A 12,117-nucleotide genomic window follows, 5' to 3' on the forward strand; every position below is an offset into this window, starting at 1 on the left:
GAGCATATTGGCAGCTGAAAAGAAATTATGCTTCTTTTTTGTATGCATGCAAAACACACTAGAGAGCATTATATTTTAATATAAATCAAGAGAGATGTCAGTGAACTTTTATTCTATTGAGTGCTGTCGAGTAAACATTAGTGACAAATCGCATCTATTCACCCGAAATCATTATTTACAGCATTCTCTAAATGGACTACTGTCAAATAGTAGACATGGTGACTACTTTAATTACACAACAGCTAGTTTTTATGTGACCTTCATTTTTTCCCCTGGTTCTCCCACACCACGTGGCTACTCTTATCGACATTAATTCCGTTTCTGGACTCAGACGATAGGAAAACTATGCAGTCGAACCCTCTTTCGAACTGCTATTTTTGTCATCGTCATCTATACACCGAAATTTCGTAATAATTACATCGTTCTCCTTGTTGAATTCTCGCATTTTCACGCTCCTGTACTATTTTATAACACGTAAAACGCACTCGAGATACTTTATAGTAGCTGAGCTATATAAGAATCTGTAGGAGAACGAAAATAAATATCATTGAGAACTGTAACTAAATATAGTTTTCTTAGATTTGTTTGTAATTTGATACGTTGAAAACAGTACTGACAATAAGCAGATGGAATACATCCGCTCTTACCAAGCTTTAAAAAAAAAAATGGAATCCTGTTATATTTACTGCTATCTGCAGGTACTCAGGTAGATAATGAGCCGTTGGATAATTGAATATAAATCTAAAAATACGCTAAAGATACATTCTGGATGTTTAAATCAAGAATAAGGACTCCCGTTGAGTCTAGAAGAAAGGAAATTGGGAGCATCGTCCAGACTATCTTACTAATGGAAACACCCTAGGATCTGATGCATCAGCTATTTCTAATCACCAGAAATGCTATTCAAAGACATAAACTAGACAAGTTGAGGGATGAGAATTTGGTCATGCGAAAGGGGTAGGTTTAATAATTAAGAAGTTTAATTTGTAACGTTAACAAGTGTTATAAAAACTAGTATTTTTGGTGTTAAAAGTGATAGTTTGGATGTAAATTTAAAGTGAAAATTTCATTTTAAACATATTTATTTACAACAAAAAAAAATTTATAAATTTTTAAAGATATTTTTACAACCAATACATCACAAATAATATCTACAAGCAACAAAAAAATACCGCATTTAAAACTTTAAAAAATTAAAATATTTGTACAATTATTTTTTAAAATTCATTTCTTTAAGCTCGATTTTTTTTCTTCTTTGGTTAAATATTTTATTAAAATCTTATATAAATAACTCTGTTTCTTTTGGCACGAAAATATATATATGTATACATATATTTATATAAGTAGATCTAGCAAACGACTAGAAAATAGTTAAAATTTTAGCATAAATAATTTAATATTTTCAAGTAAAATTTCAAATTTAACAACTTGTTAGATCACGAGAGCGTTCTAAATACACGTACAATGTACAGTATATGTACAACAATACTATTTATGTATCTAATTTTGCACGTTTCTAATTAGTGATGCGGAAGGAACGACAAGAAAATCAGGGAATTTTACATTGGATTATTGAATTTTCTGGTGTTTTTTTAGTATAAAAACAGAAGAATATATTTGTGACGTTTAAATTTGAAGTTTGTTGATGTTGGAGAGGTCATTCTTCACTTCTAATTCTTTCTTCTGTCTCGCTATCTCACCCAGAGCAATACATTCGTTAAGTGGATTACTATCCAGACTATTTTGATTAACTTCTTTCGTAGATTTGCTTAGTTCTGTAAATAAAAATATTCGAATAATTTAATGATATATATCACTGTTTTAAAAATCTGATATTGTCAAGCATTCAATATCCGTGCCAAGGTGGGGAATTGTATACAAGGCCAACGATATTTATTTATTTTGTACGCATATATGACCTCAATATCTCTTCGAGTTCTTGAAAGATTTAAGCTAAAATTAAATAGTTTTTATTATTAAGAATTTTTCGAGACAGCGAATTTTGATTTATGTTACTTTAACCTTGACACTTACAGATCCAGTTACATATATAAACATCTCATATACATATAACTACTTAGCTTAATAGTATATACTAAGCGGCTGACGACAGAAAACTAGCAAAAAATTCGATCAAAATCGCGATTTAAAGTGGCTGTAACTTGGCACTACCGAATTGAATTTTAAAAAAAATCATATTATAATATATATTAAATGTAATTTAAACAATTTAACTAGGCAGAATGTTGTAGAAATGATTACCAGTTAGATCCATCTTGCAACAACCATCTGACTTCTCACGCCTATTGATTACCCAATATATGAACACTCCAATTTTAAATATCTTCTTAATTAGCATTTTTTCAAAAAAATCTTTAAAAAAATTAAATTAAATGGCATTAAGTAACATTTATATACCTTGAGTATTAGAACGAATCGAAGAATTTCGGTTAGTTTGTGGCCAACAAAGATGACAAATCGGTTTGAGTAACTTCCTCAATCCCTTTCGATGAGGCTTTCTCGATAGAACGTAAACAATAGGATCCAATGTGAAGTTTAAGGCAATGCAACCATCCGCTATCTTATAGAATAAATTAATTTTGGTGTTTGGTTTCATCTGCGCTATGATAATGGTTATCTGAAAATAAACATAAATTTCAAAATTTGTGAAGATCTTACGATGCGTTACACGTAACTTACCAACTGTGGCACCCAGCATATAACAAAAAACACGCAGATCATGATCATCAATTTAGCAAAGGACACTTCTTCGGGTGTTGTGTGATTAAAACTTAACTCGTTGCTATCCTTTCTCATGGCAGTTCTTCCTAATCTCTCGAGATTCTTCTTGCCCATTCTGCAAAGGACCCTTACGACTGCTAAATTACAACAGACGATCACCACACACAAAAACATTCCAAATACGAAAATCACATAGGCGTAAGCAATGTCTTTTGTCTTGGTAGCATTTTTATATCTGGTGCATTCGGATTTTTCGTAGTAAACCCCAAAACCAACGAAGGGTAAGCAATCCAATATCAACACCACTATCCATAAACTAAATATGGCTCTTTTAATTAGTTTGTAGGTAACTTGCTGAAAGAAAAAGAAAAAAGAATGAATGATTTTATTAATATTTTTCTACTTATCTACACAAGAAAATGTTAAGAAGTTGATGAATTTTGGCTCGAGAATCCACCATGAAGTACCTCCCAGTTTGAAAATATGTTGTAAAGATGTATATTACAAGTGGATGATAAGACAAATAGCTTGTTAGACACTTCCAATGTCAAACAATTTTAGTAATTTATATACCAGATGGCAAAGTTTATGATGATTAAGCTTAAACAACACAGTTTTTTAACAATAGTTAATTTACAAACTTAGGAAAACGTTAAAAGATACAAAAACAGATAATATTTATCGAGATATTTATTACATAAATATTTTTCTCTTTTGTTTTTATAAAATAAAGCCAGAAAAAAAAGAAATGAGGATGGTACACTTCAGTTAAAAAAAGACGAAGAGAACCTTCTAACACGCAATGTTATACGGTAGTTGTTTGAATAAACAAAGAAAATTCTATGTATAAGTCTTCTCGACATATGGGAAAGGTCAACCAACTTATATTTAGGTGCCCTGTTTGATAAAATACATTAATAAAAAAAAAGTACTGCAGTTTGTAACTGGGCTAGTAGGATATGCGAAGTAAACCTGTGATGACAAATAACAGTTTTTAAGTGCTAGAGTGAATAGAATCCGGAATCTATCAGAATAAACAAACTTCTACCGAAGAAAAATGATGTCTGGAGATAAAAACGAGTATAAAATAAAGTTTTCGGCATAAAATTCTGGAATTTAAACAGCAAAATATGTTAAAAATTTAGAAATTTGGGCGTTATCTTACTGTTGTTTATAGCGCTAAACGGGCAATATGTAAGTATAAGTGCGTTATCAGTGTCTATACATTAGCAAAAGTAAAGTATGTAGAAATATTTTTTTTAAATAATTTGACAACAGGGATCCAATTTACGCAAATAATTAATAAAACGGACAAACTGTTAATAAATAAAATATATTGAGATCAATTATGTTGTCTGCAAGTAGCTTAATCATTAAGACATACGAGACGTATACGTCTATGCATAAATAAGTACATAAAAAGTTAAGTAGAATATAATATACCGTCTATAATTATGAATCTTCTATTAAAAGGTCGATATAAACAATAAAGTTTTACAAAATATCCAGATTTAATTAGTACAATATGAAGTAAATTTGCATAAATAATATTTTTAAAATATGCTTAAATGAATAATAATATATTCGAATTTTTAAAGTTTATAAATTCTCCTTCCTACGCATAGAACGTTATATAAGATCAATATAAGGTTTATTTTAAAATTCTTGAATAAACATTCGAATGAAATTCGTTTTAATTTTTTAAAAAACCTTTCGTAAAAATTAAAAAAAAAAACATTTTACTTCTTTGTATAATATATAAATAAACATTAACATTTATCCACTTCCTATGATAATAATAAATCTTACATTTGTATATAAATATGTTTACAACAAACGTGGTCTAAAATTAAAAATAGGAAGTTAAGGAAATTTTTGGGGAATTTTTTACAATAGAAAAAATAATAAAGTATAAAAAAAAATCGGGATGTATTTCCGAAAGGTTATTTTACTTAATTTAATTTAATTTTTTTTCGTCTGTAATTGTAGGAAGCGTGTGTTTACGATTCAATCAAAATGTCTATCTTTCGGCATTTGTAACGACACCTACGACACGAAAACATTTAGAAAAATTTTGTAAAATAAATAAACTTGGCGGTGAATAATGATGGAACCAAGTTTATAGAAAAGTCCCCGAGTGATTATGGATTAGCAAACGAAAGACGGTTGATTTATAACAGGGACGACACGAAATTTTGTGTTTCGTTAATTGCTTCTGTCATCTCGGCGCGTGAGCAAAATGTCACAGCATAGAAAAAACTAATTTAAGTTGAACAAGTTCAAGGTTACTCTCGATTTTCAAAGAATGAACCACGAAAAATTACTACTTAAAATTTAACGGGCGTAGACGAAATGGTGTTTAAAAACCGAAGAAATAGTTGTTTTGTTAGAAACTAATCTCCTAATTGAACCTATATCGTCGAGTTATTGATCATTTCGAAACAGATTAGAACTGTTTTTTTCCCCCTCTATAATGAGTTGTTTCTTTGGACATTTTTAGAGGCGAACGGAAAAAATAATGGATTTTTTTATGACTCAGGAAATTTTCTCCGCGTTAAATTGAAATATGTTAAGAAATCGAGCGTGTGGATTGTCTGATCCAGCATCCACTTTTAACACTTAAATGATAGGATGAGCAGCCAAGCAGCGTATAGGGGGTAATTTATAAATGGCAGACGTATCACGATTAGTATCGTGTGCCATTTTGAAGGAAAAGGAGACACAAGTATCGTGTTTTACGTGTTGGCAAATTTAGAATGTAATGGATGGTTGTAGAACAAGTTGCTGTCAAAAATGTAGATTAAAAAACATCTGATTTTATTTTTTCATATCATAAATGAATCGTATTATTTAAATTTCCTGACAAAAGTATTGTTACTAATCTAGAATTTTTGTGTTATTAAAAATTCTAGAATAGTTAGGAAAATGTTAGAAAAATTCTAGAACTTTTCTATCATTAAAAACTCGAACTGTTTCAAATAATAAATTTCCTAAAAAGAAATTAACACGTAATTTATAATGCAAAATATTCTGTTTCATTTTACGATTTTATTATGACGTAACGATTATTCTAGAAAAATCAACTAGAATTTCGTTTATTTGATATTATAAAAAATATAATTTTCTATATACAATATTATCTTAATTACCGTACAGAAGCATCATTTAAATTCTAGAATGTTTGGATTATTAAATTCTAGAATTATTTAACAATAAATTTTCTAGAAAGGAATTAACACGAAACTGAATGAACATAAATATTCTATTTCATTTTACGACTATATTATGACGTTATAGTTATTCTAGAAAAAATAAAATTGACAACCAAAATTGTAATTTCTATAGAATTGAATGTTCTAGAAAAAAATAACCGGATATTGTTTTACATATTATTATTATAGTTGATCACCATCCACATCTGGCCCATCAAATTTCAATTATATAAAGATAAAAGATTCTAATTATGGATATATGTCATGGAAAATTCTATTTAAAGCAAATAAAAACCTACACAAAATTATTATTTGAACAATATTTCTATCTTTAGATTTTAAAAAGGTTTATAGTAATTTCTACAAGGAGCAACCACTCACAAGTGATGAATTTATAACATTTTATTAAAGCACTCTCCTCTAAACTGTTGTAATTATAGGAAAATGTGCATAATAATCTGTTTTAATTATAAAATGAGGGCAATTCTTAATTTTTACATCGCTTCAAACCATTCAAACATAGAAAAAAATTTGAGAGCTGTCAAAGTATTTTTAATGCAACATATCATGCATTTATATCATAGGGATGCACTAAAGAAAAACCATTTTCCTCATTCTAACTATAGTCACAGCATCCTGTAGGCGATAAAGAATGTTCTTTCTCTTTTAATTTACAAAATTCGTTTGTATGTTATTCAGTTTTCTTCTTAAGAAATTAAACTCGAAACCAAAAAATCCGATGCTGCTGTGATAAATAGGTATAAAATTCCTACCGGCTTACGATCGATTTACTTTTGTGAGAAATAAAATTCAAACGAATCGCCATATTAAAGTTATTTTATGGCCATATTACTATCTAAAATGGGATATGAACGTACAAAGATAAGGACGATTGCTTTGTAGACTTGATTTCCTATCCAGATATAATTAATTATAGCAGCGAAATTGTATTTTTAATATTCTAGAATTATTTCACATCAGAATAAATGGTTTGTAAAGGATATAAATAAATAATATTTAGAAGAAATTTTGTTTTTCAAATAATATTTTTATATATATATATAAATTCTTGAATTATTATTCTAGATTTTAATGTGAAATTGATGTCAAAAATTCTGGATATCGAAAATAAATGTTTCGGATAGAAATCAACAAGTAATGTGAAAATGATTACAGATTTTTTAATATTTTTTTCAGTAAAATTCTAGTTTATGGAAATAAATATTCTAGAAAAATATATGAACAAGTTTAAAATTTTCTTGCTTTAAATATTGTCTTATCAGTGACATTAATTTCATATTTTATCCCTTAAAAGACTACACCTTAGCAAAATTTCTATATTTACTTTCAAGATAAAAATGTTTAAACTTTTTCTAAATATAATTTTTAGTAATTTATATTTTAAACGGGAGAATATTTGTATTTTTTTTTTTTTTTAAAGCTTGAATGAGACCTAAGCTCACAGAGTTGAGGTTCTTACATAAGTTTTATATAATATAAAGCATGTATTACACGATACTTGATACAGCACAAAGTCTAGAACCTTAACAAGTACTAAGTTACGAGTACTGGATTAAGTTTATATATGTGTGTGTGCTTGTTTGAGGCCCTAAAAGCGCGAGGCCCTAGGCAAAATCCTTGATCGTCCATACTTAAAGTCGTCACTAGATATTAGTAAATCTTTTTTTTTTATTTTAATATTTACCATATAAATTTACTGAGTATCAGCAATTCGTCTATTTTACAAGTTAAATAAACTTTCTGATGTTATTCTATTCACGTGAGGGTTTCGTTTTACGAAAACTATTGCTATAAAAAGACTTAAACGACTATCACTTTCGCAATTTTACACTAGGATATTTATACAAAAAATGTTCTGAGTTAAGTGAAAAATTTCGTTTTAAGTTTAGATAAAATTTAAATAAATTTCGTCTTCCTTTTATAGAATTGATGTATTGTTACAAGCCGTTTCGTAACAGAGTATTTTTAGACTCTTAACACAGAAAATTTCGTATTTTTCCGATATAAAATGACTTATACCATTCATAAATTTCTCTAGATTTTAACTAGAATTGCGCGTTGAGTAATTTTAGTTAAAATCTAGAATTAATCTAAAAGTTTCGTTTAATAATTACGTGCCAGTTTGCATTATCAGACTGGAACTAATTAAGCTATCCTTCGAATTTAAAGGCTTATAAAAAAATTTCTTGTATATTATACACCAAAGTACTTACTAGAATTTGATCTTTCGTTATCTTAGGTTCGTATTTCAAATTTTTTTCTTTTTTTTTTAATAGTACAGATGCTAGTTTAATGCGAATTGTATGGCACCTGTTTAAGCTATATCGATTTACAAAGTACAGAATATTAATCGCGTGATTGCCCTTTAAGAACGGTGGTTATGAAGTAAATTATTGTCGAATGCTCTAAATAATTAACAGGATATTAATATCGAATGATTAATGTTTAAGGTTCAATATAACTTCGTTTAATGTGGATTAAATTAGTAACTTTGTGGATCCGGGAGCGAATTTTTTTATGAATTAAAAAAGATATTTCGCGTTGTAATATGATTTACAATTTAAAAAAGTAACGAGATATCTTGTTAGCGACAACTGTGAGAATTCAAGTAATAACTTAATGATAAGAAGCCAACAACGCCTTGTAATTGTATCTACAACTGCGAATTTTATATTATTAATTCGGAGATTATTACAATAAAGAATTTACAAAATATTTTCTTTAATTTTTGCTATTTGTTTAACGTTTCTTCACATAAATGTTTCCTTTATGTTGTATTAAGGAAATGGCCACTTGTAACGTCTGTGGAGGTGAAACCCTATATACTATATAGGGATAGAGGACTAAAACAGTTTCTGCAGTATCTGAGTTATGGCTTTGATGATACAGAATCTGCAAAACTGTAAATAGTGGTTGTTGTTGTTAATATCGCTGTATCCTGGTTCAAAAAGTTGAAAGATATTATGGAGGCGTTAAAATATTGGAAAAACCGTCCGACGATGATTGAAAAATCTTCTCACGACGGAAAATAAATTTGAAACTTTGAACGGAAGTAGTTACTTTTAGTAATTAGTAGGCAGAATGATATCGTTTTACATGTTATAAATATAATCTATAAAAATACGAAAATTTATTATTTAATATAATTAACGCGTACTTCGCGTAACACGTTCATAGTTCTAGTTATCATTTTTACTTGAGTTATGCAAATTTACTGTTTAGAAAGACTAAAAATTCCTCATATATTGCTCTTACTTTCTGTATACTTCTTTCACAACTTAGAATTTATGGTTCGAATCTAAAAGAAAAACTATTGGATGTTCTAGTTATGCAAAGAACTTTTAATGAAAAGCAGCAATAAAAATAAATCGTTAATACGGTTTTCTTGATATATTCGATAAATTCGGAATTAAATTTATCGTGCAGAAAATCCCTGTTTAAGATTCATGAAAGTATTTATGCCCAAATGACAATTTTATAATTTAAGAGCCGTACAAATGACCCATATAAATTTTCTTGTAGCTATTAAGAACCATTTAATTTTTCTTTACTTAATCTTATCGGAAAGATAATGTTTTCCTGTATACATAAAGTTATAAAACTACTTCGAAAGAACATTTTAAAGATTTTGTAGCGTGTATTCATTGATTATTCTTGGAGCATTTGCAAGAAGAAGAAGAAGAAAAAAAGACAGAAATGCTTATTTATTAAGGTGAAGAAGAATGACAAATTTTGCTAAGTGTATCACGTTACAATTTCGTTGAATCCAAGTCTGAGAAAGTGAATCTTGTTATCTTTCAGCCGAATATCACTCATCAGAAGCATACAATTTTAATATCTCGACAACTACTAAATTTTTTATATCATTAACCTCTTGGGTTTCATGCTTACATCTGAATATGATGTAACTAAAACTAATGATTATGTGGTTTATATTCGTTAAGTTAGTGTGAAAAACCTAACGACCTTCGAGTTTTAACCACATCAGACGTCAGCATTATCCTAAATATTAAAATTATAAACTATCCTAAGCTATAAACTTAAATAATTTCAATTTTAATCTCTGGTATAACGTACGTAAAAAATAACTATTCGTATACTATTTATTACCAACATAAAAATATGGTTTATAAAATTCATGCAAAGTTCAAAAACCTCTTCATAGACGTTAATCCTAGGATCAAATCGAATTGAATAAAGTTAACGTTACGGTCAAGTGGGATATATGATCCATCATCATCATCAATTTTTAGTTTGTATTTTTTCTTTTTTTATGTTGTGTTATTCAACATTGGGTGCGTAAACAGTGTGATAAGTAAGGTTAAGGAGAGTCAGGAAGATGTGTTTACTTTCAAAGAGATAATCAATAGGAAAAAAAAGGACCTTGGGGATAGAAATAGATTTAATAATTGATCTGTAAACATATTTTATTTTTTTGAGCATTGAATTCGTGGAAAATGTGGATTTTGTTGCCTGTTTCTATATAAAGTTGCTGATAGAATATAGCGGAAAGTGCGTTAAAACTAAAAAGAAACTTTGTTTCGTATGATAGAACGTGCAGACACATAACGGAACTATCTAATGGCGGCTTTTGTAAATGTAGCATTAAAGAAATTTAATTAAAATATTTTAAGTAACTGTAATGCTTATTGATACGAAAGTAATTCGATTAAAATTTATTTTTGAAAAATTTTAGTATAAAAATTTATTTTAAAAATATGATCGTGGGTATTTGGATGGAATTCCCTAAGAAACAATACTTTTTGCTTTGAAATTCTGACGGATTTTTTTTTTCTTTTTTCATTCGAAATCATGAAGGAAATGCCATTGTATCGATAGGAACATCAGGGAAAATGGAGAAAAAAATCATTATAAATAAAATAAGCTTTTCTAAATTATAATTCCTCCTTTTCCTCACACATTTCATTGCCTTTCCTTCTGATTTTTCCTCGAATTGACTCGAAAATCAAATTTTTTTTTAGGTATAAAGACTATCTCTAACTATAAATTTAAAAAAAAACAAATTAAATTATTATTTTAAATATAGCAATCATACATTCAATATAGCAGTCGACCGAAAATATATATATTTTTTCTTCCGACTTTCTATATTTATTTATCTTGTATACATTGACCATTAATAAAGACAAGTTTAATTGCCGCACTTTCTATTTTAAACGTTTATAGCCGATCTTAATTTATCGTTCTACAACATAACATATGCCCAATCCATAGACATGAATTACGATCAGATTTTATCTCTTAGGGGATTAACCATATTTAACTGTTACAAAATTGAAACATTAAATTATATCACCAAAAGATAGGAAGAATGCGGAAGACGGAATTAACTGGATGGAGGATAAATTGACAAATATTAAACGTATCAATTCGAACCAATATTCATTTAAGTTAATGAGATATAACAAAATTCCTTACCTTGTGGTAAAAAAATGGCCTGGTCAGCGCTAACCATCTTTCCACGGCCATAACAACCGCCACGCAACCAGAAGAGAGCCCAAATGTCCTAAGAATAACACGAATGGCACAGAACCAGCGACTGGTCACTAAATTTGTTGGCATATAAAGGTGCATGTACATGAGTAGAAAAGAGCCCAATAGAGCAACTAGATCGTTGTATGCCAGACATCTTACCATTAGAGTTTGTTTTTTATTACGTGCCGTCTCTCCACGTGATAATAAGATTAAGGAACATATATTTCCACTAATACCAAATATGTAGCATATAGTGATGACAATTTGCCCTTCTAAGTTAATATGCCTAGGAGATAGAGGGCCTCGAGGAGTTATATCCGTTGATAAAACCCCTGTAATGTTAATAGGGTTAGGGGTGGCATTTATCCCATCAGCGGATATACCCTGCCACGGATTTTGATCCAGGTTGATTGGATTTTTTTGTTTGAAGTGCACAGAATCAACAATGTACAATCGTTCTCATTGAAGACCACATGGTGTCTGCAATGCTCTCAATAACTTTCCTCCTGCCCACTACCAGACGGCGCTGTCATGCACGCGTCACGAAACGTCATCAATTTCAAATTTTTAAAATAAAAATCCACATTAAAGCGGCAGGTTTAATGTGGATAAAAAAAATATAAATTAATTTATTCGAAAAATTACC

The 12,117-nt window shown here is 28.9% G+C and overlaps 1 protein-coding gene across 2 annotated transcripts; it reads right to left on the reverse strand.

The window, feature by feature from the left end:
- Positions 1-1,113: 1,113 nt before the first annotated feature.
- Positions 1,114-11,777, reverse strand: LOC136976806 (rhodopsin, GQ-coupled-like). 2 transcript variants are annotated; one of them, XM_067272184.1, is made up of 5 exons: positions 11,415-11,777; positions 2,701-3,096; positions 2,419-2,638; positions 2,263-2,303; positions 1,669-1,775 (listed from the first exon to the last, which is right to left on the reverse strand). In XM_067272184.1, the coding sequence occupies exons 1-4, from the start codon at positions 11,631-11,633 to the stop codon at positions 2,266-2,268; spliced, it is 873 nt and encodes a 290-aa protein (XP_067128285.1). In that variant the 5' UTR covers positions 11,634-11,777; the 3' UTR covers positions 1,669-1,775; positions 2,263-2,265. The 2 variants fall into 2 exon arrangements, with proteins under 2 accessions (XP_067128284.1, XP_067128285.1); XM_067272183.1 differs by lacking the exon at positions 2,263-2,303 and having other exon boundaries at positions 1,114-1,775.
- Between the last annotated feature and the right edge of the window lie 340 nt (positions 11,778-12,117).

This window comes from Centruroides vittatus, unplaced genomic scaffold (genome assembly GCF_030686945.1).
Source record: "Centruroides vittatus isolate TY-2023 unplaced genomic scaffold, ASM3068694v2 contig_425, whole genome shotgun sequence".
In the NCBI taxonomy this organism is placed as follows: domain Eukaryota; kingdom Metazoa; phylum Arthropoda; class Arachnida; order Scorpiones; family Buthidae; genus Centruroides; species Centruroides vittatus.